The sequence below is a fragment of the Callionymus lyra genome, chromosome 16 (assembly GCF_982586985.1).
Source record: "Callionymus lyra chromosome 16, fCalLyr1.hap1.1, whole genome shotgun sequence".
In the NCBI taxonomy this organism is placed as follows: Eukaryota; Metazoa; Chordata; class Actinopteri; order Syngnathiformes; family Callionymidae; genus Callionymus; species Callionymus lyra.
Window position 1 is genome coordinate 15,518,193 of NC_141833.1, and position 24,514 is coordinate 15,542,706.

The 24,514-nt window shown below is 46.2% G+C and overlaps 4 protein-coding genes, 1 pseudogene and 2 gene segments (V, D, J or C); 4 read left to right on the forward strand and 3 right to left on the reverse strand.

Annotated features, from left to right (window-relative positions):
- Positions 1-1,780: 1,780 nt before the first annotated feature.
- LOC148063902 (immunoglobulin lambda variable 4-60-like) lies at positions 1,781-2,928 on the reverse strand. The segment is given in 3 exon segments: positions 1,781-1,909; positions 2,489-2,727; positions 2,813-2,928. Coding segments are annotated over 3 exon segments (417 nt in total).
- A 3,954-nt stretch (positions 2,929-6,882) lies between these two features.
- Positions 6,883-7,686, reverse strand: LOC148063903 (T cell receptor alpha variable 18-like). The segment is given in 3 exon segments: positions 6,883-6,954; positions 7,275-7,579; positions 7,638-7,686. Coding segments are annotated over 3 exon segments (426 nt in total).
- A 401-nt stretch (positions 7,687-8,087) lies between these two features.
- Positions 8,088-11,492, forward strand: LOC148063904 (armadillo repeat-containing protein 1-like). The gene is made up of 7 exons (XM_087811143.1): positions 8,088-8,226; positions 9,342-9,527; positions 9,606-9,697; positions 9,758-9,947; positions 10,801-10,917; positions 10,990-11,064; positions 11,134-11,492. Exons 2-7 carry the CDS (start codon positions 9,366-9,368, stop codon positions 11,323-11,325), a joined length of 828 nt encoding a protein of 275 aa, XP_087667269.1. The 5' UTR covers positions 8,088-8,226; positions 9,342-9,365; the 3' UTR covers positions 11,326-11,492.
- A 127-nt stretch (positions 11,493-11,619) lies between these two features.
- On the forward strand, positions 11,620-12,630 carry dusp28 (dual specificity phosphatase 28). The gene is made up of 3 exons (XM_087810359.1): positions 11,620-11,655; positions 12,099-12,452; positions 12,514-12,630. The coding sequence occupies exons 2-3, from the start codon at positions 12,108-12,110 to the stop codon at positions 12,628-12,630; spliced, it is 462 nt and encodes a 153-aa protein (XP_087666485.1). The 5' UTR covers positions 11,620-11,655; positions 12,099-12,107.
- Positions 12,631-12,659: 29 nt separating this feature from the next.
- On the reverse strand, positions 12,660-14,890 carry proca (protein C (inactivator of coagulation factors Va and VIIIa), a). Its single transcript, XM_087811142.1, has 9 exons — positions 14,856-14,890; positions 14,704-14,773; positions 14,427-14,608; positions 14,341-14,365; positions 14,167-14,277; positions 13,697-13,837; positions 13,520-13,638; positions 13,328-13,445; positions 12,660-13,271 (listed from the first exon to the last, which is right to left on the reverse strand). Exons 2-9 carry the CDS (start codon positions 14,762-14,764, stop codon positions 12,688-12,690), a joined length of 1,341 nt encoding a protein of 446 aa, XP_087667268.1. The 5' UTR covers positions 14,765-14,773; positions 14,856-14,890; the 3' UTR covers positions 12,660-12,687.
- Positions 14,891-15,886: 996 nt separating this feature from the next.
- LOC148063907 (uncharacterized) lies at positions 15,887-17,795 on the forward strand (annotated as a pseudogene).
- Positions 17,796-18,970: 1,175 nt separating this feature from the next.
- LOC148063908 (erythroferrone) lies at positions 18,971-21,628 on the forward strand. Of its 2 annotated transcripts, none has more exons than XM_087811242.1 (8): positions 18,971-19,346; positions 19,443-19,550; positions 19,614-19,704; positions 20,193-20,320; positions 20,390-20,495; positions 20,565-20,646; positions 21,184-21,262; positions 21,331-21,628. In XM_087811242.1, exons 1-8 carry the CDS (start codon positions 19,161-19,163, stop codon positions 21,427-21,429), a joined length of 879 nt encoding a protein of 292 aa, XP_087667368.1. In that variant the 5' UTR covers positions 18,971-19,160; the 3' UTR covers positions 21,430-21,628. The 2 variants fall into 2 exon arrangements, with proteins under 2 accessions (XP_087667368.1, XP_087667367.1); XM_087811241.1 differs by having other exon boundaries at positions 18,974-19,346; positions 19,440-19,550.
- Positions 21,629-24,514: the final 2,886 nt, after the last annotated feature.

Sequence of the window (24,514 nt, forward strand, 5' to 3'; positions counted from 1 at the left end):
GTCCAGAGAGGCTGCAGACCATCTGGCCCCCATGCCCGAGATGTAGATGAGGAACTCTGGAGCTGCTCCTGGATCTTGTCGGTACCAGAACATGTCATCAGAAGCTGAGAATCCGGAGATGTTGTAGGTGAGAGTCACAGAACCACCTGCTCCAGTCCAGACATGGACCTGTAGAGGAAGCAGTCGCCTACACCTGCCACCTGAAGAAGTGACCATCAGTGAGACAGTGTGTGTTAGTGTGAGCTCAAGTGTGTGTGTGTGTGTGTGTGTTTGTCTGTGTGTCACCTGTCATCATCAACACAAACGTCAACAGCACCAACTTCTTTGAATCCATCTTCAAACTGAAGCTTCAACACTGAATCACTTTTTCTCCTGTGTGTGTGCTTGTGTTTGTGTGTATGTGTGTGTCACCACAGAGCCTTAAATTTAAAACATGTATCTATATCAACGTCAATGTCTCCGTTACCTGAGTCGCCCCCTAAAGGAGGACTCATGCATTAATATATATATTTTTTTAACTTTCAACTTCCGCCCCCTGGTGGAGAAGAGAGGGAGGTTTTTGTGCAGAGAATGTGTTTGTCGTCACTGTGGGCCTCAGAGCACAGAAGTAGACAGCAGAGTCCAACTCCTGCAGGTCCTGGATCTTCAGAGTCACTGATGATGATGATGAGACATTAAGCTGAGATGAAAACCTTCCCAAGGAGGTCTTCTTGACATGCGTGGCCAACTTCAGGATTAATGTGGGTCTGTTGTGTCCGACTTGTTTGTACCAGAAGAGGTAGTCAGAAGTCAATGACGACTTGTACGAACAGGAGAGAGTCACAGAGTCTCCTTCAACAGCTGATACTTCTGCTTCTTCTTGATGAACCTCATCTTTCTGTGCTTTGGATCCTGGAGAACATCAACAGTCAGAGAACAACAAGGTCACACACATATATACACACACACACCTAGACAGGCAGCAGCCAGCAGCAGAGAGAAGAACACACACATCATGTGTGCAGTGTTGAGTCAGTGAGCTCCAGAGAAGATGAAACTCTCATCTGCTTTGTCTTCATCAACTTTCTACATCTCAACTATGATCCTCTGTGGCTCCTCCCACTACTGTCATGTGACCTATGTCAGTCAGTGACTGATCAAAGTCGCTCCCTGGTGGAGAAGTGAGGGAGGTTTTTGTGCAGAGAGTGTGTGTTTGTTGTCACTGTGGGCCTCAGAGCACAGAAGTAGACAGCAGAGTCCAACTCCTGCAGGTCCTGGATCTTCAGAGTCACTGATGATGATGATGATGATGATGACGAGACATGCAGATGAGATGAAAATCTTCCTGAGAAGGTCTTCATGTCATACGTGGAGACTCCCAGTATAAGTGTGGGTTTGTTTCTTCCAACTTGTTTGTACCAGAATATGTAGACATTAGTGGACGAGGACTTGTATTGGCAGGAGAGAGTCACAGAGTCTCTTTCAGCTGCTGCTACCTTTGCATCTTCTTTATGAACCTCATCTTTCTGTGCTTTGGAGCCTGTAGAACATCAACAGTCAGAGAACAACCAGGATACACAAATACTGTACATATATACAACCACACACACACACACCTAGACAGGCAGCAGCCAGCAGCAGAGAGAAGAACACACACGTCATGTGTGCAGTGTTGAGTCAGTGAGCTCCAGAGAAGATGAAACTCTCATCTGCTTTGTCTTCATCAACTTTCTAAATCTCAACTATGATCCTCTGTGGCTCCTCCCACTACTGTCATGTGACCTATGTCATCAGTGACTGATCAAAGACGCCCCCTGGTGGAGAAGTGAGGGAGGTTTTTGTGCAGAGAGTGTGTGTTTGTTGTCACTGTGGGCCTCAGAGCACAGAAGTAGACAGCAGAGTCCGTCAGTGCAGCAGACTGGATCTTCAGCTTCATCAGGCTCTTGTCAGCCGTCACTGCAGCAGTCAGGCCAGAGACTGGAGACTTGACTTCTTCTCCACTGCCTAAGTGAGCTGTCAGGTGTTCCAGCTCTCCACCTGGATGTTGTCTGTACCAGAAGAGACGATCACCAAAGGCAGCAGGAGGAGAGATGGTGCAGGACAGAAGGACAGAGCTGCCTTCTGGAAAGAACTCTGGGACCTTGACTGGACTCAGTTGTCCAACACAGACACCTGCAGGAGGAGGAGAGGTGAGAAGATCATCAGCTTGAGGACGTTCACTCTCTCTCACCTGCTAGAAAGTCCAGGAGCAGAATGATGGAGCAGAACCAGCACAGCATGTTGACTGGAGAAGAACTTCCAGACGGTCTGTATGGAACTTCTTCTCTCCACTGGAGGCAGCAACTTCCTCCTCCTCCATCTCAGGAGGTGAGCCGACTCCCTCTGGTGGCGGTTGTGGATGATGCAGGTTATTGTTCAGCAGCTGGAGGTCGGGAGTCACTGTGGGCCTCAGAGCGCAGAAGTAGACAGCAGAGTCCGTCAGTACAGTGGACTGGATCTTCAGCTCCACCTGCTGCCTGCTGACTGACAGCTGAGATGAAAACCTGGAGTCCAGAGAGGCTGCAGACCTTCTCGCCCCTGTGCCCGAGATGTAGATGAGGAACTCTGGAGCTGCTCCTGGATCTTGTCGGTACCAGAACAAATCATCAGAAGCTGAGAGTCCAGAGATGTTGTAGGTGAGAGTCACAGAACCACCTGCTCCAGTCCAGACATGGACCTGCAGAGGAAGCAGTCGCCTACACCTGCCACCTGAAGAAGTGACCATCAGTGAGACAGTGTGTGTTAGTGTGAGCTCAAGTGTGTGTGTGTGTGTGTGTGTTTGTGTGTGTGTCACCTGTCATCATCAACACAAACGTCAGCAGCACCAACTTCTTTGAATCCATCTTCAAACTGAAGCTTCAACACTGAATCATTTTTTCTCCTGTGTGTGTGTTTGTGTGTATGTGTGTGTCTCCACAGAGCCTTCACTTTAAAACATGTATCTATATCAATGTCAATGTCTACGCCACCTGAGTCGCCCCTACAGGAGGACTCATGCATTCATATTTTTTTTAACTTTGAACTTCCGCCCCCTGGTGGAGAAGAGAGGGAGGTTTTTGTGCAGAGAGTGTGTGTTTGTTGTCACTGTGGGCTGCAGAGCACAGAAGTAGACAGCAGAGTCCAACTCCTGCAGGTCCTGGATCTTCAGAGTCACTGATGATGATGATGATGATGAGACATTAATCTGAGATGAAAACCTTCCCAAGGAGGTCTTCTTGACATGCGTGGCCAACTTCAGGATTAATGTGGGTCTGTTGTGTTCGACTTGTTTGTACCAGAAGAGGTAGTCAGAAGTCAATGAGGGCTTGTACGAACAGGAGAGAGTCACAGAGTCTCCTTCAACAGCTGATACTTCTGCTTCTTCTTGATGAACCTCATCTTTCTGTGCTTTGGATCCTGGAGAACATCAACAGTTAGAGAACAACAAGTTCACACACAAATATACACACACACACCTAGACAGGCAGCAGCCAGCAGCAGAGAGAAGAACACACACGTCATGTGTGCAGTGTTGAGTCAGTGAGCTCCAGAGAAGATGAAACTCTCATCTGCTTTGTCTTCATCAACTTTCTACATCTCAAGGTGGATCCTCTGTTGCTCCTCACACTACTGTCATGTGACCTATGTCAGTCAGTGACGTCTCAGAGTCTCCCCCTGGTGGAGACGTGAGGGAGGTTTTTGTGCAGAGAGTGTGTGTTTGTTGTCACTGTGCGCTGCCCAGCACAGAAATAGACAGCAGAGTCCATCAGTGCAGCAGACTGGATCTTCAGCTTCATCAGGCTCTTGTCAGCCGTCACTGCAGCAGTCAGGCCAGAGACTGGAGACTTGACTTCTTCTCCACCTCCTAAGTGAGATGTCAGGAGTTCCAGCTCTCCTCCTGGATGTTGTCTGTACCAGGAGAGACGATCACTAAAGGCAGCAGGAGGAGAGATGGTGCAGGACAGAAGGACAGAGCTGCTTTCTGGAAAGAACTCTGGGACCTTGACTGGACTCAGTTGTCCAACATGGACACCTGCAGGAGGAGCAGAGGTGAGAAGACCATCAGCGTGAGGACGTTCACTTTCGCTCACCTGCTAGAAGGTCCAGGAGCAGAATGATGGAGCACAACCAGCACAACATGTTGACTGGAGGAGAACTTCCAGACGGTCTGTGTGGACCTTCTTCTCTCCACTGGAGGCAGAAACTTCCTCCTCCTCCATCTCAGGACGTGAGCCGACTCCCTCTGGTGGCGGTTGTGGATGATGCAGGTTATTGTTCAGCAGCTGGAGGTCTGGAGTCACTGTGGGCCTCAGAGCGCAGAAGTAGACAGCAGAGTCCGTCAGTATAGTGGACTGGATCTTCAGCTCCACCTGCTGCCTGCTGACTGACAGCTGAGATGAAAACCTGGAGTCCAGAGAGGCTGCAGACCTTCTCGCCCCTGTGCCCGAGATGTAGATGAGGAACTCTGGAGCTGCTCCTGGATCTTGTCGGTACCAGAACACATAATCAGAAGCAGAGAGTCCGGAGATGTTGTAGGTGAGAGTCACAGAACCACCTGCTCCAGTCCAGACTTGGACCTGTAGAGGAAGCAATCGCCCACACCTGCCACCTGAAGAAGTGACCGTCAGTGAGACAGTGTGTGTTACTGTGAGCTCAAGTTTATGTGTGTGTGTGTGTGTGTGTGTGTGTGTGTGTGTGTGTGTGTGTGTGTGTCACCTGTCATCATCAACACAAACGTCAGCAGCACCAACTTCTTTGAATCCATCTTCAAACTGAAGCTTCAACACTGAATCACTTTTTCTCCTCACGTTTGTGTTTGTGTGTATGTGTGTGTCTCCACAGAGCCTTCACTTTAAAACATGTATCTATATCTATGTCAATGTCTCCGCCACCTGAGTCGCCCCCTACAGGAGGACTCATGCATTAATATTTTTTTAACTTTTAACTTCCGCACCCTGGTGGACAAGTGAGGGAGGTTTTTGTGCAGAGAGTGTGTGTTTGTTGTCACTGTGGGCTGCAGAGCACAGAAGTAGACAGCAGAGTCCAACTCCTGCAGGTCCTGGATCTTCAGAGTCACTGATGATGATGATGGTGATGAGACATGCAGCTGAGATGAAAACCTTCCCAAGGAGGTCTCCTTGTTATATGTTATATGATAACTTCAGGATGAATGTGTGTCTTTTGTGTCCAACTTGTTTGTACCAGAAGAGGTAATCGTTGGACGAGGACTTGTACGAACAGGAGAGAGTCACAGAGTCTCCTTCAGCTGCTGCTACTTCTGCGTCTTCTTGATGGACCTCATCTTTCTGTGCTTTGGATCCTGTAGAACATCAACAGTCAGAGAACAACCAGGTTACACAAATACATATATACATACTCACACACCTAGACAGGCAGCAGCCAGCAGCAGAGAGAAGAACACACACATCATGTGTGCAGTGTTGAGTCAGTGAGCTCCAGAGAAGATGAAACTCTCATCTACATTATCTTCATCAACTTTCTACATCGCAACTATGATCCTCTGTGGCTCCTCCCACTACTGTCATGTGACCTTTGTCAGTCAGAAACCACTCAGAGTCGCCCCATGGTGGAGATGCTCTTGACTCTGATCATAGTTTATTCCACTTACTTGCTATAAGGTATTGAACCAGAATCCTGGAGCACATTTGATAAGAAACTTCTCACCTTTTTTGCAAATGTCAATCATGTTCCACTCTAAAGAAGATGACTCCTCAGACATGAACGAAAATTACATCATCACTGCTCAGATATTGCTCCAGTCACATGACTCATGAGCTCATCGTCTATTAGACCTGGATGTTTTTGACCTTCCTTCACAACTGGACTTGTATCTGGACCTGCAGGAAAACACCTGTGGTTAAAAAAGAATACTTTGCAAAACGTAATCCAATACAAATCTGAGACATAAACTGTCCCTACGATCACACTGCCGCATACATGAGGACACTTGCTACTACAGACTCATAGAAGATCTCCAGCAGCTTCTTGCAGACATTGAAAGACACCAGTTTCCTGAGGGACCACAGTCTTCTCTGAACAAGCCACCTGTGTGTTCAGTCCGGACCAGGAGGTCATCTAGATGAACCACCAGATACGTGTAGGTGTGTACGACCTGCAAACATTGCTCTTTGATGACAACTGGTTCTGGATGTGTCCCGGATATTCTGAAGTCTTCCAACATCTACTTGGTCTTGTTGAGGATCAGGTAATTGGAGTCGCACCTTCTGACATAGCACCAGTTTTCTGTATTTATTCTAATGTCCATCTTGATGCAGCCCACAAAGGCTGTGTGGTCTCCAAACGTCTGTTCATGTTAGAGCTTCGAGTTGTGTTGGGAGTCGATATGTAAAGGTAGATGAAGGTAGAGATGAAGGACACAAGCTGGAGAGTGATTGACAGACAGAATGACATGGTCTTTTGCACAAAACCACTGGAAAACACTCACCAGACACAAGACAAGTCAGGACCAGATTCTCCATGTTCTGCTGGATTCACTGAATGTCTGTCTCACATCCTGATAAGTACTGGAGGACTAAGGGAGGATTTTTTGTTGAGAGAGTCGCCCCCTGGTGGAGAATAGAGGGAGGTTTTTGTGCAGAGAGAGTGTGTTTGTTGTCACTGTGGGCTGCAGAGCACAGAAGTAGACAGCAGAGTCCAACTCCTGCAGGTCCTGGATCTTCAGAGTCACTGATGATGATGATGATGATGATGATGATGAGACATGCAGCTGAGATGAAAACCTTCCAGAGGAGGTATCCTTGTTATATATTGATAACTTTAGGATGAATGTGGGTCTTTTGTGTCCGACTTGTTTGTACCAGAAGAGGTAATCGTTGGACGAGGACTTGTACGAACAGGAGAGAGTCACAGAGTCTCCTTCAACTGCTGATACTTCTGGTACTTCTTGATGAACCACATCGTTCTGTGCTCTGGATCCTGGAAAAGATCAACAGTTAGAGAACAACCAGGTTACACACACTTATATATAGAAACACACACACACACCTAGACAGGCAGCAGCCAGCAGCAGAGAGAAGAACACACACATCATGTGTGCAGTGTTGAGTCAGTGAGCTCCAGAGAAGATGAAACTCTCATCTGCTTTGTCTTCATCAACTTTCTACATCTCAACTATGATCCTCTGTGGCTCCTCCCACTACTGTCTTGTGACCTATGTCAGTCAGTGACCGCTCAGAGTCGCCCCCTGGTGGAGAAGTGAGGGAGGTTTTGTGCAGAGAGTGTGTGTTTGTTGTCACGGTGGGCTGCAGAGCACAGAAGTAGACAGCAGAGTCCGTCAGTGCAGCAGACTGGATCTTCAGCTTCATCAGGCTCTTGTCAGCCGTCACTGCAGCAGTCAGGCCAGAGAGTGGAGACTTGACTTCTTCTCCACCTCCTAGGTGAGCTGTCAGGAGTTCCAGCTCTCCTCCTGGATGTTGTCTGTACCAGGAGAGACGGTCACCGAAGGTAGCAGGAGGAGAGATGGTGCAGGACAGAAGGACAGAGCTGCCTTCTGGAAAGAACTCTGGGACCTTGACTTTACTCAGTTGTCCAACACAGACACCTGCAGGAGGAGCAGAGGTGAGAAGACCATCAGCGTGAGGACGTTCAGTCTCTCTCACCTGCTAGAAGGTCCAGGAGCAGAATGATGGAGCAGAACCAGCACATCATGTTGACTGGAGGAGAACTTCCAGACGGTCTGTGTGGACCTTCTTCTCTCCACTGGAGGCAGAAACTTCCTCCTCCTCCATGTCAGGAGGTGAGCCCGACTCCCTCTGGTGGCGGTTGTGGATGATGCAGGTTATTGTTCAGCAGCTGGAGGTCTGATGATGATGACGATGATGAGACATTCAGCTGAGATGAAAAACTTCCTGAGGAAGTCTTCTTCAAATGCGTGGACAGTGCCAGGATGAATGTGAAGTTTTGGTATTTCACTAAAAATAAAAAGCTTGTGAAACAGTGTTTCTTGTTTACTTGATGTGACGTCATCACACAGGAAGTTCCCGGACAGATATGGTACCTAGAGCGTACAGACAGCGGTCTCCTATTGGCTGTCACGCTCGGATGCTGAACGGAAAGGAGGCAGAGAAGGTGTAAGCGCTCCCGTCGTCGTCGTCGGAGGTTCCTGCGGCTCCTCATCCTCCACCATGTCCGGACCTGGTGCCAGGCTGACGGTGGAGTGTGACTCCTGGAGCTGTTGACAGGGAAAAGGTATTATTAGCATTAGCATCCGAGCGTTAGCATCTGCGATCGTTTAACTCGATTTGTACAGCCCCTTAACTGATGGAAAATACTATAAAATCGTCATCAAAAGGTTGACTTTTGAAAAAAATGCATTAAATATAAATATAGACGACAATCTGCGTTTGGAGCGAGGGTGATGGGCGGCTGTCAATCAAATGTGTTCACTGGTCCTTTCACATTACGACACACGTGACCGGCAGAAGAATATCCCTTTAAAAGTCTTTAATTTTGATGTTTATATTGTGATCTGGTGTCACTTCAACATTAATAATGCTAAATACGATAAGATGTTGCTGCAGTTTTATCATAAACTCCACTGCAACTTATCTATTTGAACATTTCGGTTTAAGCGATTTTTTCATATTTTAGTTCATTATACTTTTATATTATTGCTATATTACTAGAATCCGACAACAACAAAAGAATGTGTTTTTACATCACTGTCAATAAAAAAAATGTTATAATTTATATTCAGAATTAGACCTTGGCTCCTGCAAGGGTTTAGAATAGAATAGAATAGAAAGGCTTTATTCATCCCCAGAGGGGAAACACACTTTTACAACAGCGCAGTTGGAAGAAAATAAAGTGCAAGGAGAAAGAAATAGTAAGAGATAATACAAAATAAAATAGAAACGATCTTAAAAATATACAAATTATTTACAAGAGCGATGTCATCTGCTGTCTGTGATGTCACTTAAAGAAACAGTTTAATTGTCTATGAAACAAAACTGATACTCTAAGCAAAGATCAGTTTTAAAAGCTGCCAGAGTCTGCCTCTCATCCTCAGTCATTGACAGTATCTTAACTGTTTTGTTTATCCTTTATCTCCGGAGGACTTAATGACTGCTACCATCTAGTGGCCGTAAATGTAATTGCAAAAAACAATAGTGTCATCTCATTTACATAATTCTATTCATAAATTTGATTTTGAATGTGATTCTGTGTCTGACTTTCATTGATAAATTGATTAAAAAAAATGACAGAAACATTTTAATCTACATTGAAAAATCATCGACTCGTATTTGACAAAATTGTGCCTATAGCTGGTGATCTTCCTGTGACGTTGCGTGTCTGTTGGAGAGGCGGTTCTTGTCCAGGTCTCGGCAATGAGTGCGGACCAGGATGCTCTGGCTGTGGTCAACCAGCTGAAGGACTTGTCTGCTGACCCGTTGAACCGGCGGGCCATCGTTCAGGACCAAGGATGCCTGCCGGGTCTCATTCTGTTCCTGGACCACCCTGATCCTCAGGTGGTCTACACGGCTCTGCTGGTGAGTCACCAACTCTTTGACCCTTGAATACTGTCACTTTTGTTTTTTTCCATTTCTGACTTTGGGACTCTTCTGCAGGCGCTGCAGTACCTGGCCGAGTGTCGGGTGAACCGAGACCGGCTGAAGACGGAGCTGGGGATGCTGGTGAGCCTGCAGAACGTCCTGCATAAGTGAGTTGTTAGTCTGTCATCGACCTCGTCCTGAGTTTGACTCGTGTCCTCTTGGCCAAGGTCCACCACTCCTGGGGAGACCAAACTCTTGGCCTCACAGGTGCTGGAGCTCCTGCAGGAGGCCGGCAGCGAGGAGGCAGAACCATCTGGTGGTCCCGTCAGCAGCAGACGGAGAGCCCGGTTCTTCATGGGGTCCAGTAACAAAAGAGCCAAGACTGTGGTCCTGCACGTGGACGGACTGGACGACTCGGTGGGTCCAGCTGATGCGGGCACAGGCCAACAACAACAACAACAATGACACATTAGAATGTTGCTCAACTCCAGACACCAACCTGACCTGAAGGTCACTGACTCGTACCAGCACACAAGTCACCACCTGAACACCAGACAGCCTAAAAACATGTCAACGTGAGTTTGACACACAACAAACCCTCTTCCTGTTCTCTTCTCACTCACCGATTACAAGCAAATACACACACTTGCATTCATACACGCACAGTAACACACTTAACTTCTAATACACATACGCACACGCTTGTGTTCTAACATTCATACACACACTCGCACATACACAGACTTACACCATTAGGTGCTACCACACACACACATTAACACAGACTCACACACTTAGGTACTAATACCCACACGCACACTTACACACAAATTTCGTCCTAACGTTGAAAAGGTCCTAAAACTCATACACTCACGTCCTAACACACATACACACTTTCACAGGCACACTCTTAAGCGTGCGCACACTTAGGTTCTATCACACATACAGTACACATACATGCACATTTACTTTTTTACAAACACACTCACTTACAATCTAACACACATATGTACACACACTCTTTCAAATACACTCACGTTCTAAAACACATACTCGCACAAACGCATATTAACAGACACTCACACACATGCTGAAATACACACACTCATATGCACACACACTAACAAATACTCACACACTAGCATACACACACAAGCGAACACACGGATGTGTTTGGACCACATCATTGGTCTGTCAGTGTCCATGAAAAGGTTTAGTTTTATAGAGTTTGAGGTCAAGGAAACGTTCTGACCCGACATCCTCTCGGCAGGGTCGCAGGGGTCAGTGCGAGGAGGCGCTGCTTAAGGTCCGTGGAGTCATCAGCTTCACTTTCCAGATGGCCTCCAAGAGGTGTGTGGTCCGGATCCGCTCTGACCTGAAGCCTGAGGTCAGTGTGCAGGTGACCTGACCCGCTGGTGAAAGTACGAATGAGTGTTAATCGTCAGCTGATTATCCACAGGCTCTGGCCTCGGCCATCGCCGCAACACAGGTACTGACCGCTCGCCAGGTGCTGAAGACGGACACTGGAGACGAGGTGAGTTCCGGTGAAGCCCGTGTACAGTTGCCCTGAATCCTTCGATGATTTGCTGATTCTACTCTTCAGGTTCTGGTTCCGCTCGCATTGGAAGGTTCCCCTGAGGCAGAGCAGAACACTCAGCTGCCCGACTACCTGCCTGAGGACGAGGGCCCTGACCAGGCCCCAGACCGGGCTGTCACCTATGTGAGCAGCGGTCAGGGAGGTGCCAGCTGGCTGGGTGCTACTGCCAATTTCCTCTCTCAGTCCTTCTACTGGTGACCCACTGGGTCTCATGGGTCGACGTCTATTGTTGTCTGTGTCTGCTTCATCATGTGTGCCTTTGATTTCACGTCACTCCTCATCATCTCTGTCCGGTCCTCTGCTGCATCAGGTCTGATCTGGAGGACCCGCGTGTTTTCCCAATGAATAAAATTGATTAAAACCGAGGGGCTCATTTCTCTGTCTGTCTCACTATCTCAGATCTCAACCCTCAACTCTGCTGGACGACAGCTGCAGCGTACTCTGCCAAATATAGTGGTAGAGGGGGGTTAGGGGGGGTTAGAAGTGAGAAAACAAACCAGGAGGTTCTGAACTCTTGTCGACGTCCAGGTGCGTTTCAATTCTTTTCTGGTTTTGAAAGCCAGATCTGTGATTGTTCACTGACTCATAATAACATTTTTATAGTTTGACAACCTTTATAACTGTGTGGTGTGTTCACTGACCACAGAACGGTTGGTTCAGTGACCAAATAAGCTAGTGAGGTCACTGACCAACAGAAACTGGGGTGCGTTCACCCTCCACAGAAACCATCTAGTACCATTACTGACTGTGTGGTGCATTCAGTGACCATATAAGTAAGTAAGTTCACTGACCCACAGAAACTGTGTGGGGAGTTTACTGACCCACAAAAACTGTATTGCGTTCACTGACCACAGAAACTGGTGCATTCAATGACCACAGCAACGGTGGTGTGTTTTGTGAGCACAGTAACCATGCGGTGCATTAACCGCTGAAGTATTACTGAAACCTTGCTCTTAACACGGTGCCTTTAGGTTTACGGGATGCTGCAGCTCTCTCAGGTGACAGAGTATCTTTACATCAGCAACGCTCGCTCCGCCTGCAATGTGCCGCTACTCCAGCAGGGGGCGGTTTCACTTTGCATCAACGTGACCAAGCAGCAGCCTTTTCCATCATGTGACGTCACCAAATTGCGCATACCGGTCTCTGACGATCCAACAGAAGATCTGCACCAACACTTTGACCGATGTGCTGACGCCATCCAGCAGGAGGCGATATGCGGCGGACGCACTGTTGTCTATTGCAAGAATGGACGAAGTCGCTCCGCAACCGTCTGCATGGCTTATCTGATGAAGCACCAAAAGATGTCACTTGCAGACGCACTACAGGTGAGTAGTAGTGATCACATGATGAGGGTGAACATTTTGTGACTAAATTAATCTTTGACAGGCTGTTAAGGCGGCGCGTCATGTGATCTGCCCGAATCTGGGCTTCCTTTCTCAGCTTGAGAGGTACGAGCAGGAGCTACAGGTTTGTGAGGCGACAGCTAATAAAGGTGTCATGTGATCTCAGCGAGTCACAATTGACGAGACAAGTTAAGCACGTTCTGTTGTTTATTGAGGTTCAAACACTGGACACTGGATGAGGGCTCTCTCGGTCCCACTCATCTTGCACTCGTTGCATCCACTCGTTGTAGTTGGACACTTTGGTGTAGATGCCGAACTTGTCCTCGCGGCCACAGCCTTCGCCCCAGGACACTAGTCCCAGCAGGAACCATGTGTTCCGGTACAGCGTGACCATGGGCCCACCACTGTCACCCTCGCAGGCGTCCATCTTTTGTCCCAGAACGCCACCGCAGAGCACATTGTTGGAGATGTTGTGAGACATCTGGCGGGCGCAGACATCTCGGCTTACTAGCGGGACTCTGATTATGTTCAAGGCCGAACTGTAGTGCACACTCTCCAGACTGTCCTTTCCCCATCCACTGACCACCGTGTTGGTGCCGTTCAGGTGCAGCACACGCTCCGCCAGCTCACGTCCCGGGAGGCAGATGGGGACGATGTAGTCAGTGACCGGCGCTGGGGACTCAAGGCGCAGGAGGGCGATGTCATTCTCCACCGTGCGGCTCAGGTAGTCGGGGTGCTTAAAGAATCGAGTGACCTTCAGGACAACCTCAGTGCCTTCTATCCGTTTGCGCTCGTAGTCTCCTGCAGACGCACAGACACTTGTCTCTCATCACCACAGTTGGACGTCATTAACTCACCAAGCCGGACTCTGAAGCGTAGGTTGTTTTCCAGACAGTGGGCAGCAGTCAACACCCAGCTCTTGTGGATCAGCACACCGCCACAGTGGAATGCACCTTTGGCGTTCAGAAGCAGCACCTGCTCCCAAGCCACAAACTTGACTGCAGAGAAGACACTGAAGCAGGACTAGATCATGCTTGGTCGGGTCCTACCTGCCATGGACTTTCCCCTTTCTTCCCCACCTCCCCCGCCACCATCCACGGCAGGAGCCCCTCCTTCGGCTTACTGTACGTAGACCTCCCGATCAGCAGTTGCCCGCAAGAATTGAGGTCTGTGGGAGACACTCCGGTAATTGTTGAAGCAGGTGCTGGTCAGGACTGTGGACTTGCCTTTGGGTAGACAAGTTCGGGTATCGTCCTGCAGCACGTAGTCCTTAAGACAGCTGCAGGTCCGACGCTCTCCGTCTTCATTGTCCCTGCAGTCTTGGTCACAGTTGCCATTGTCCAACGAACAGTTGGTGGCACTCAGAGCTGAAGACAAGCTGTCAGTCAACGAGTCCCACAGACTACATGAAAATTGTGTCCCAGTTTTGGAACGACTGTGAGACTTCAGTGGAGATGCAGAGAGGTAAACAAGGTCATGAATCAAGGTCATTGGTCTGACGTTTACGGTCCAACTTGAGGGGATTTACAAGGACAATGATTCCACCTTGTCACTTGTGTTTTAAATAATTACACAAAAGCTTGGACAGTATGGAAAAGAACTCAAGAACTGGAAAGCGGTTCACCAGGAGGGCTCAGAGGAAGAGAAACATGTCACCACTGACATCACCTGACCTAGAGCAGCCACAGAAACTCACGTTGGTCGCAGAACTTCCCCTCATACCCAGGGTTGCAGCGGCAGGCGTAGTCCTGGTACTGGTCCACACACGTGCCATTGACACACCTGTGGGAACGGCACTGGTTCCCATCTGGAGCGTTGACGCAGCACGTTCAGATTTGATTGACAGGTGATGACTATGACGGTGGCTCACCTATGTAGACCGTCCAGAACTCAAGCTGTAGAGACAGATAAACATGATCAGTTTAGACCAACAGGCAGGATCACAGCCGGTCTCACCGTGGCCTCCTTGGTCTGAAAGATCTCACGAGCTTCTTCAAAGTCGCACTTTTCCTCACGACATTCCCGCTCCAGCGATGGCGGCCTCAACTCCTCCAGGATGTTGTAGGCCCGCCGAGAACGCAGTAGCATGTGCGCTGCAGGGGGCGCCACAAACACTGGCGAGCCAGTGACCGCATGACCTGTTGACCCCCATAGGTCAATGACAACCTTGTAATCCTTGATGTCATCGGAGACCAATGTGATGTCATCGATGTGTCGAAGAGTCTTAACTCACCTGACCAGGAGCCCGCCGAATACAACCACAGGAAGCACACACACACAACCAGCCCGGACATCAATCCAACCTGCGGAGAGAAGATTCCTTCTTTTCATCTGGTTACGTCTTTGACCTTTGACCCTCCCGAAGACAGAAACATCCTTTTTTACTTTTTATCTTGACGAGAAGAAACACAACTGCCACGACGACGACGCACACAGTTAATGACTGACCCCTGTGTGTTTGCTGAAAGTCCACAGTACACACACACATTCTTTCTAACACACACACATAAACACACACTGTTACACATGTGCGCTTTAAAATACACATATAAGTAAACACACACAACACTTTAGATGACCATATATTAGTGCCATCAGAATAATAAATGGTTGAAATTTTATATTTTATATTTTTAGTTTAATATTCTAATTCAAAATTGATTTTAAAAATTCCATATTTTTTAATTTGCGGCCTTTTAAATTCAAGATAAAAATGTTGGTATAATAGTGTGACCAGACAATTCCAAAAGAGTACCGAGCTACTAGATTGAAGCCGATCATGAAGCAAGCAGACGATCTCATGACAGTATGATTGAAGTAGCTTGGTACTCTCTTTGTATTGCCTGATGTAACTATTATACTAATTATTTTAAATTAATTAAAAATCTAAAATTTATATATTTTCAGTTTTATAAAAAAAGTTGAAATCTCATAATTAAACTCCATTTCTTTTTTATATTCCGTTTTTTTTAATTCAATTATTTTAAAAGTTAAAATAATAGACACACACACACACATTACACAAAAATACAAATATAGACACACATGTGTCTTCCTTTTGGTATCTGGTCTTGGATCTGCTGGAAATCAGGACGTTTATTCAGGTCAGTTGTTCCTTGTCTTTTGTGCATTTCAGCTCAGGTGTCGTGTGAGTTCCTCGCCTGAAGACACTTAAGTAGGTTCTTGGGTTTCACATTGGTTCTGTGGGCAGGTGTGGTCCTGGTCTGGCATGCTGCCCGCACCTTTGTCTGCACCTTGTTTGTGAATGTTCGCTCTTAAGTGGGTCACAGACAGTAGCCAGGGGACCAGGGTCCAGGCAGTCATGTTTTCAGGCAACAGGAGGTAGTGAAAGTACCCGGGGGGGAACCAGCCAAGTGAGAGGTAGACAGGAGTCCTCCATGACATGCTCACAAACCATGTCAGGTGGTCCTGTAGCAGCCAGAAAAACGTGATGGCAGACTTATGTTTAGCACCAGCGAAATCCAGTGGCTTCTGTTTTGGACTTCCAGTGAAGTCCAAAACAGCAGCTTAACCATGTGACGTTAAGAAAGTTGACTCCTCCTCCATCTGCAGTAAGCCTATAAAGAATCCAAGCTGGTCGTCTCCTGGTCGTCAGTGAGTGTCGCAGCGGTGAGTGATCAGTTATCTGTTTGTTGTCGTCTCATTTGAGTTGGTCTCTCATCTCCTGCAGATGTGGTCGTGTCTCATCCTCGTGCTCGGCTGCACCTCCTGCTCCTCCATGCTGCTCCCTCCAAACAATATATCAGGAATCAACTTTGAGACCTACTACCAACCTCCGGACCCATCACCTTCGGGGTACCCAGAGAACATGATCCCCCTCTACCGGGGTTCCCCCCAACTGCCACCAGACTTCCCGGGGCCCCATCTCAGTAACGAGACATTCGGGAGTCCCAGATGGATGCAGGAGAATCTTACCGAGATAACCCTCATGCCAGAAATGAGGATCTGTACCATGATCCTGAGCTCTCCAGAACCTGTCCCCCTCAACCAAATTCCTACTTTCTGCTTCTGCTCCTGCAAGGGAACTTTTGGACTTCAGGGAGAGAAGGGGTGCAGAGGACCGGACGGCAAGTGAACTTTGCAATTTCAATTCCATGAGCTTTATATTCAGTTGGCTTTTTCTTCAGGTGAGCCTGGGAGTCCTGGAAGAAGAGGCTTGACAGGGTTCCGAGGTCGCCTGGGGCTCAGAGGTCGACTTGGGATGAAAGGTGATTTTCTTTGTCTGAAAACTTATCAGTTAATACAACTTAACAGCACAAATGGTTTATTATGGTCTTCCTTGAATGGCGCAGGTGAGGGGGGACAACAGGGGCAGTCCGGCCGATCAGGGATTCCCGGGTTCACAGGCCAAAAGGCGAACGAGGATTCAAAGGTAATAAATCATTACCCATGTCCATGGGATTATAACCAATATTCCTTCTTGTAGGTGAAGAAGGAAGCAATGGTGACCCTGGTTTTTTGGGTATCGACGGCATCCAAGGAGAATCTGGATCCTGTTCATGCAACCCTGTGTTAGGGCCACCAGGTCAACAAGGACCCATTGGACCAGCAGGTGCACTAGGCCTCCCAGGTGTTCCTGGTAATGTGGGACTTCACGGTCATGAAGGGGATCGTGGTGACCGTGGCTGGCCAGGTCACCCAGGACTAGATGGACCTAAGGGTGAAGAAGGCGAGCAAGGTCCTTGCAACTGCACTAATGGGAGGCTTGGAAGTGTTGGCCCCCCTGGCACAAAGGGTCCAAAGGGGGAAAGAGGTGACCCCGGTGCAACAGGAGCACTAGGAAAATTGGGGATGAAGGGAGTTGAAGGAAACATGGGTCTCATGGGTCTCCCAGGAAACTGTACTTCTGCCATCCAGTCTGGCTTCTCTGCATCTATCACCAGGTCTTTCCCTTCACCAGGCTTGCCTGTGCCTTTCCCATATGTGCTCAGTAACCGACAGGGGCACTTCAACCCCCAGGTGGGCATCTACACTGCCCCTGTCAATGGCACCTACATTTTCTACTTCCACCTGACTGTTGCTCAAAGAAGCCTTAAGGTTGCACTGTACCTCAACTCTGAACCATATTCCATGATGACAGGAGGACACAGCTTCTCCACCGCAAGCATGACTGTGGCGCTGCGCCTGCAGGTGCAGGACCAGGTGTGGCTGCAGGTGACGGACGAGTTTACCAATGGAATCTACAGTGACAGTGAGAGCAGCAGCACCTTCACAGGGTATTTGCTCCACCCTGAGTCCTGCCATCCTTCAAAGCAGAAAGTTGACGAAGAGGTCTTTGTCTGGAATGGAGGACCGGCCCTCTAGACTACCTACCTTCCAAAAATGATCAAAAACAACAGTAGATACACATCTTCCAGTCATTTGTGTGATGATTGTCAAGCTTGTCCTGGCTTTGAAGAGGCAGAGAGTACTAGGACGGTGCCCTGTTGCACCACACAGTCAGCCATAGCTGCTCAGTCTTCATCTGCACCCCTAAGTTGACTCGTCATGCCCCACTTTCTTCCTCCTTCGTTTCGACCTAGAAGCTCATCTCTGGGTTGCAACCTCAGTTTATATGAAGCAGACATTGTGGTTGGTTTCCAGTGGGTTCTCCTACTGTAGTAATGGAGGCCAGTGCTGAAGCTAAAGTTCTCTTTCCTCAAAATAACAGTAACTACTTTGCAATAAAACTAATAAAACACATTTTTACTGCAGCGCTCTTGTTGTCGTTATGTGTATGGAAGTATATCAGTGTCATCACAACATTGAATGGTTGAATTTCACATTTCAAATGTTGAATCTTTGAATTTAATTTTTGTTGTAATGTTGTTTTTCTTAAGCATTTTATTTCTTTAGAAACATTTTATTCAATATTGTTCATGAAAGATTGAATTTTTGTTTTTGTTTTATATAACTGGATAAAAAAAATCCTGCATTTTTATTAAACATAGAGTTTGCTATTCTAATTGCAACAATTTAATAATAAATGTTTTTAATTCTATATTTTTTAATTTGTAGACTTTTAAACTCAATATAAAAATGTTGTAATAATAGTGTCAACAGACATTACCAAAAAATGTGATGATTCTGATGTACTTTGATGTTTTTCTACAGATACAAGCTCCCAGAGAGTCACACACCACCAGCTCACCTGTGGAGATACAGCTCACCTGAGAGTGTGTCTGCATGTATGTAACAGACTTTCACCTGGTGGCTCCGCCCCTCCAGACAAGTTGAACTGGTGTGACATGGATGACATCATGAGTGACAGTTGTTTCATCACCACAAAGTGAAGGCGTATGATGTCATAGATGATGTAACTGTTAATGATGTTACGACTTCACGTGAACTCAACTATCAGCTTCAGTCAGATTCACAGGAAACACCCATCTTATCTTTGTGTGTGTGTGTGTGTGTGTGTGTGTGTGTGTAGAGGTGAATGAAGGATGTGGATGTGATAAGTGGACAGGGACAGTTCAGAGGGGGGTGAAGGAGGAGATAAGAGGAGCTTCAGCTCGCTTAAAAGTGAAAACCAGAGGAGCTGCACAGAAGAACCTTTGTGTTGTTGGAGAAACAGAGTCGTAAAAGGAGGAGGAGACACATTTACTCTCTGTTCTCCTTCATGAGTCCACAACAGCAGCAGTAGGAGACACAAGGACAGGAGAAGACCATAGACTAAAGACTGAACTCATGTTGTTCTTCAAGAGTTCAGCTGGAGAGTCAGCAGACCTGCGACCGTCGGGATCAATGATGATGATGTTTAAGATGATGATGATGATGATGATGATGGTCGTAGCAGCAGATTTTGAAGGTGTCGAAGAAGAGGAGAGTCAAAAGATCCTGGAGGACGTGGAAGCTGACAGCCTGGAGATCGTGGTAACACTACACACTCTCTCAAACTTGTGCACACATCATCCTCCTCGTCCTCGTGACACATCAGTGTCGCCATGGTGATGATCTCTGGTCCAGCAGGGGCCCTGGGGCGTCAGTCCTGAGCAGTCATGGCTGGTCTTCAGGAGGAACTCCGACAAAGGAGACAACAACAACCGCCGGTCCAAATCCTCCCGGAGGTCATCAAGGGTCAGTAGAAGGTCAAGTCAGTACTGCAGACGCTGAAGATACTCTTCATCTCTTTTGGTGCAGCTCAGACTCCCGGGACCTCAGGGTCCACCTGGACCACCGTCCCAGCACAAGACGCAAGAGCTGGTTGAGGAGCTTCAGGAGAAACTGCGAGGTGATGGTCCAACTGCTCAGACCTGAATCTCATTGACAGCTCCTTAATGTGAAAGTATATCAGTGCCATCAGAATATTGAATGATTGAATTTAACATTTTTACTGAAAATTTGATTATATAACCTGAATGTTTTTTTCAAGCATTGAATTCTTTTTTAAATTACTTCAATTCAATTATTTCTAATAATGAAAAATGTCAGTCATTGGTTAAAAGAATAAGAATAATTTCAATTTTTACACATAGAGTTTGATATTGTTATTCCAATAGTTCCAAATTCTTTTTTTTTTATTGTGTGTTGTTTTATTTTTGAATTATTGGAACAAGAATATAAATTAGTTATTAATATAATAATGTATTTATTTTTAGAGCAAAATTGGAGAAAAAACAACAACAACCTTTCAATATAAAAAAATACAAATAAATTATACAAGAAAATCTAATGTAACCTTTCAATGTAAAAAGAGTCACTCAATGTGTGTGTGTCCAGGTGGGTGGACTGACTCTTGTCTGCACTGCGAGCGAGCTCCTCGTGTGGCGGCCTTCTTCCTCGGCGTCGTACCTCAGGCGGTGGTCGTCGCTCGCCGCAGCCTGGTCGAGCTGCAGACCTTCAGTCAGGTGCCTCCGTCATTCACACACACACACACATATGGACCAACATCATCCTTCAACTCTGACCCCTCACAGGTCGCCCAGAACCGCCTGCAGAGAGGACGCGGCTTCAACCACAGCACCGGACGCTTCTTTGCCCCCGTGTCGGGATTCTACCTGCTCACTGCAAGCCTGCTGATAGGTGAGTCAGGTGGTCCAGGTGACGTCCTGATCGACACTGAACATGTGTGTGTGTGTGTGTGTGTGTCAGAGTGTGGAGACAGACAGCAGCTGCGTGTCAGAGACAGTGTTCGGGCATCAGTTTGTATCGAGTCTCTCTGCCAGATGAATCTGTAAGTCTTTCATCATCTTCTTTGTTATGAAGGTAGTTTTTTTGTTGTTTTTGTTTTCTTTGCTTTTAAATAAAAAAAGAGTCTTTAATTCAATAATATTTAAAAAGTTGCTTCAATTGTAAAACACTTATATATATTGAAAACATATTTTCAATTGAAAATAAATAAGAAAAGTTACTTATATCCCAAACAAAATTCCAACCTTCAAAACCATTGTCACTTGAATAAAATGAATGGCTTCTAACTTTAAATAACTTTATCACATCAATTAAATTAAAGGACTTTAAAACAGTTTAATGTTAATGAAAAAGACTTAAGAAAATAATTAATACTTAATTTAAAGATAAAAAAAAACTTTTTTATCTCTTCCTAAATATTCTACCTAAAAGATGACCCAAAAACAAAAAAAGTTTGATTGAAGCAACTTTTTTTTTAAGATTGAAAACATTATATTTGATGAAATACATTTTTTAAATCATTTTTTAATTGAAAAATAAACCAAACTTTAACGCATCTTCTCCACTACTGTATGTTTAGCTCTGTGCAGTCAGTGCTGGCTGTGGCAGCCTGCGGTGGATCGTCCAGCGTGTTACTGACGGGGGCGCTCTACCTGCAGGTCAGACCAGATCCTCTCAGAAGACCCCAGCAGAGTGAGACTCACTATTGTGTGTTTTTTTTTGTCAGGCTGGGGAGTACGTGTCTATCTTTGTTGACAACTCAGCCGGCTCGTCCATCAGTGTCCTGCCAGGCTCCTCCTTCTCTGGAATTCTGCACGGAGTCTGAAGACCTGCTATGTTCATGTACACGTGAGGGCCGGAGTACCCAGAGTAAAGACATATGTTTTCACGTTTTATCTGTTATTTATTTTAGTTTTAAATTAAAATTGTTTTCATCATCAACATTGATAATTTTGTATATTTTTAGAACTCTTTACTTTCTTTATCAATAAATTCTATTTAATTGATTCACGTTTTGATTCTAATCTTGGTCTGTGTCGTTACTCGTCATATCCGGTCTCTGTCGTGGGTGAAGGTTCTTCTTGAATAGACCACCTGTGACGTCACGTTTACATAGCTCAACACGCCACAAAAGAACGCATGATTTTAAGACATAATAGTATATTTGCGTGTGTTTGTGATAATTTGGTAGAAAGTATCTCTATTGTTCTGGCGCAGATGACAGGTTGGTTTGTATTTCTTTTTAAATCATCTAGTTTATTCTGTATGATGTATAATTAAAATATGTTTTCATTTGGAATGAAACAAGGTGCATAATAAACATTATTAAGGTAAGGTAAGGTAAGGTAAAACTTTATTGATCCCTCAGGAGGTCTCCTTCGGGAAATTGTTTTTTACCAATAGCCAGCAATTTTTCATAAACAATAAAAAATAATAAATAAAAAATAAAATAAGAAGAAGAACATAAAGAGGAAGAACAAGATGACAAGTCTAAAGACAAAGATAAAGAACATAGGTCAAGGAAAGAAAAACAACAAAGACAAAGGTTACAAAGACTAACATGGAACAGAACATCCAGATACTCTCACTGCACTCCTGCCTCCGAACTCAGAATTGTACATCCATATTATTGTATTATTATTATTGTATTATCCATCATCAACTTAAAGTGATTTAATTAAAGGCACTACCAATAGCCTTTACTTACTAAAATAACTTATTTAATATTCATTTGTGTTGATGTAATACAGTACATAGGATAGGGGGGAAAATGTACTGGAAACGAGCCCCACCTAAAATATTTTGCTATACTGCATTATACCAGAACTATAGTCTAGTCCAAAAAAGTAATTCAAGGATGTGACAGGTCTTGTGATGGTACCTCAGGGTCCTCGTAGATGTCCGGGTCCATGTGCATGCTCGGGGGGCTCGAATCAGCCGTCTTCCAGGGAATGTGCGAGCTGTTGGGGATCCTCAGTCAGACGCTCAAGTGGAACGCTTTAATGCCACCCTACAGAAGATCCCAGCCAGCAGAACTATGTCACTGGGCTTGGGACATAATGATTCCATAAGGAGTTATGGCCTAAGCCAACTAAGCACAGCTCCACCAATATCTTTTTTGGCCGGGAGATAACTGAACCCGCGGACCTCGTCGTTGGCCTGCCACCTGACAGTGTGGACAATACTCCAAGAGACAGTATGACAAAAATATTTGTCAAGTCCAGTACGAGGTTGGAGACACAGTTTGGTTACTGATTAAAGGGACCAAAAGATTAAAGAACAAGTTCCTACCCTTTTACGAGGGCCCTTACTTTGTCATAGGTCAACTGGACGACCTAATCTATCGCATCTAGAAGAGCTCCAGGTCCAAGACCAAAGTGGTTCATCATGTCAAGCTCAAGCACTACTACCCTAGAACTCCACTCGATAATAGCTGGGTGTTCCAGGACATCAACATGCAGACACGAGAGAAGACGCCATCAACCACTGTAGACGAGGATGCTCCGGACGATGACATCGGTCCCCTCGACCTTTGGGAGGCCTCATCTGATGCCGAGTATCCTGATGCAGGGAGCTCAGGCGCCTCTTCCCCTTTTCCATCCAGTGGGGACCAGGTTCAGGACAGCCCTGACCAGTTTCAACGGGAGGAGGCCGACGACGAGCATCAGGGAGAGAGACTAGCCGACTGCCCACAGGTGCATGCTGCACCTCTTCCACGGCGACCGCCAAGCGCAGAGCTCCAGACCTGTTTGGTGACTGGCTGAGTCACTGAACGCAGGGTGATGATCACCTGAGTTAGGGAGTAGGCGGATCGCTGCCATACTCAGGTAAAGTTTTGATCCAACTGAGCTCCAGAGGCAGAGCAGCTTTGTCAATTGTTTGATAGAAATCATACAATGGCTGAGTGAAAACACTTTGCTGCAAAATGTGGACAAAACTGACATTTTGGTTATTGTTCCTGATGATAAGTTTCTTGGGTTGAGTTAGTACTTGACTTAGGTCAGTCTGTCAAACTGAGCCTTAGAAATCTGGGTGTTGTATTTGACAAATACATGTCTGTAGTTCAACACTGCAGAAAACTGACCAGAAACTGTTTCAACTGTGAAAAATCTTGTGCGTTTGTGTCTTCTCGTCTGGACTATTGCAACAGTTTGTTTTCATGTCTTAACAAGAAGGATCTGTCTCGCCTGCAATTGATACAATACTCTGCAGCAATAATTCTGACTTTCTCTAGTAGAAGAACTCATATTTCTCCGATCCTTAAAACTCTTCACTGGCTGCCAGTTTCTTTCAGGATCAACTTTAAAATTCTGGTTGTTACTTTCAGATCTATTCATGGTCAGGCTCTTCCTTACATCAGTGATATGATCCAGCCTTACACCCCAGCTCGGGCTCTGAGGTCTGTGGATCAGAATCTACTTATGGTTCCTGAACACGGTTCAGGACCAGAGGAGAGAAATCCTTCAAGGCTGTTGCTCCTAAGCTTTGAAATATCTTCCTCTCTCTCTGCCCTTTATCTACCGACTCCTTCAAGAAACATCTTAAGACACTTTTATTCGTGCAGGCTTTAACTTGATTCTCTGAGACTCTTGACCGCAAGAGTCTTCAATGTGATACGTGTGTAAGTTAAAAATCAATGGTGATCAGTGTGTGACACATCAGTGTTTTGATAGCGTGATGAAAAAAAGTGCACAACCAAACTGGGGTGAGGAAATTAAGTTTCTGTCCACTTTAGTCAGCAACTTGTGGTCTCCAGAGAGAGTAAAGGTGACTAGTGCCACCTGGTGTCAGAGCTCCGCAGCATCAGCTGAAGATTAAATATGTTCAGTCGCACATGCAGTCAACAACAAAGCAAGTGTGCGTTAGTGTGTGTGCGCGTGTATATATGTTAATATGTGTGTGTCTGCAAG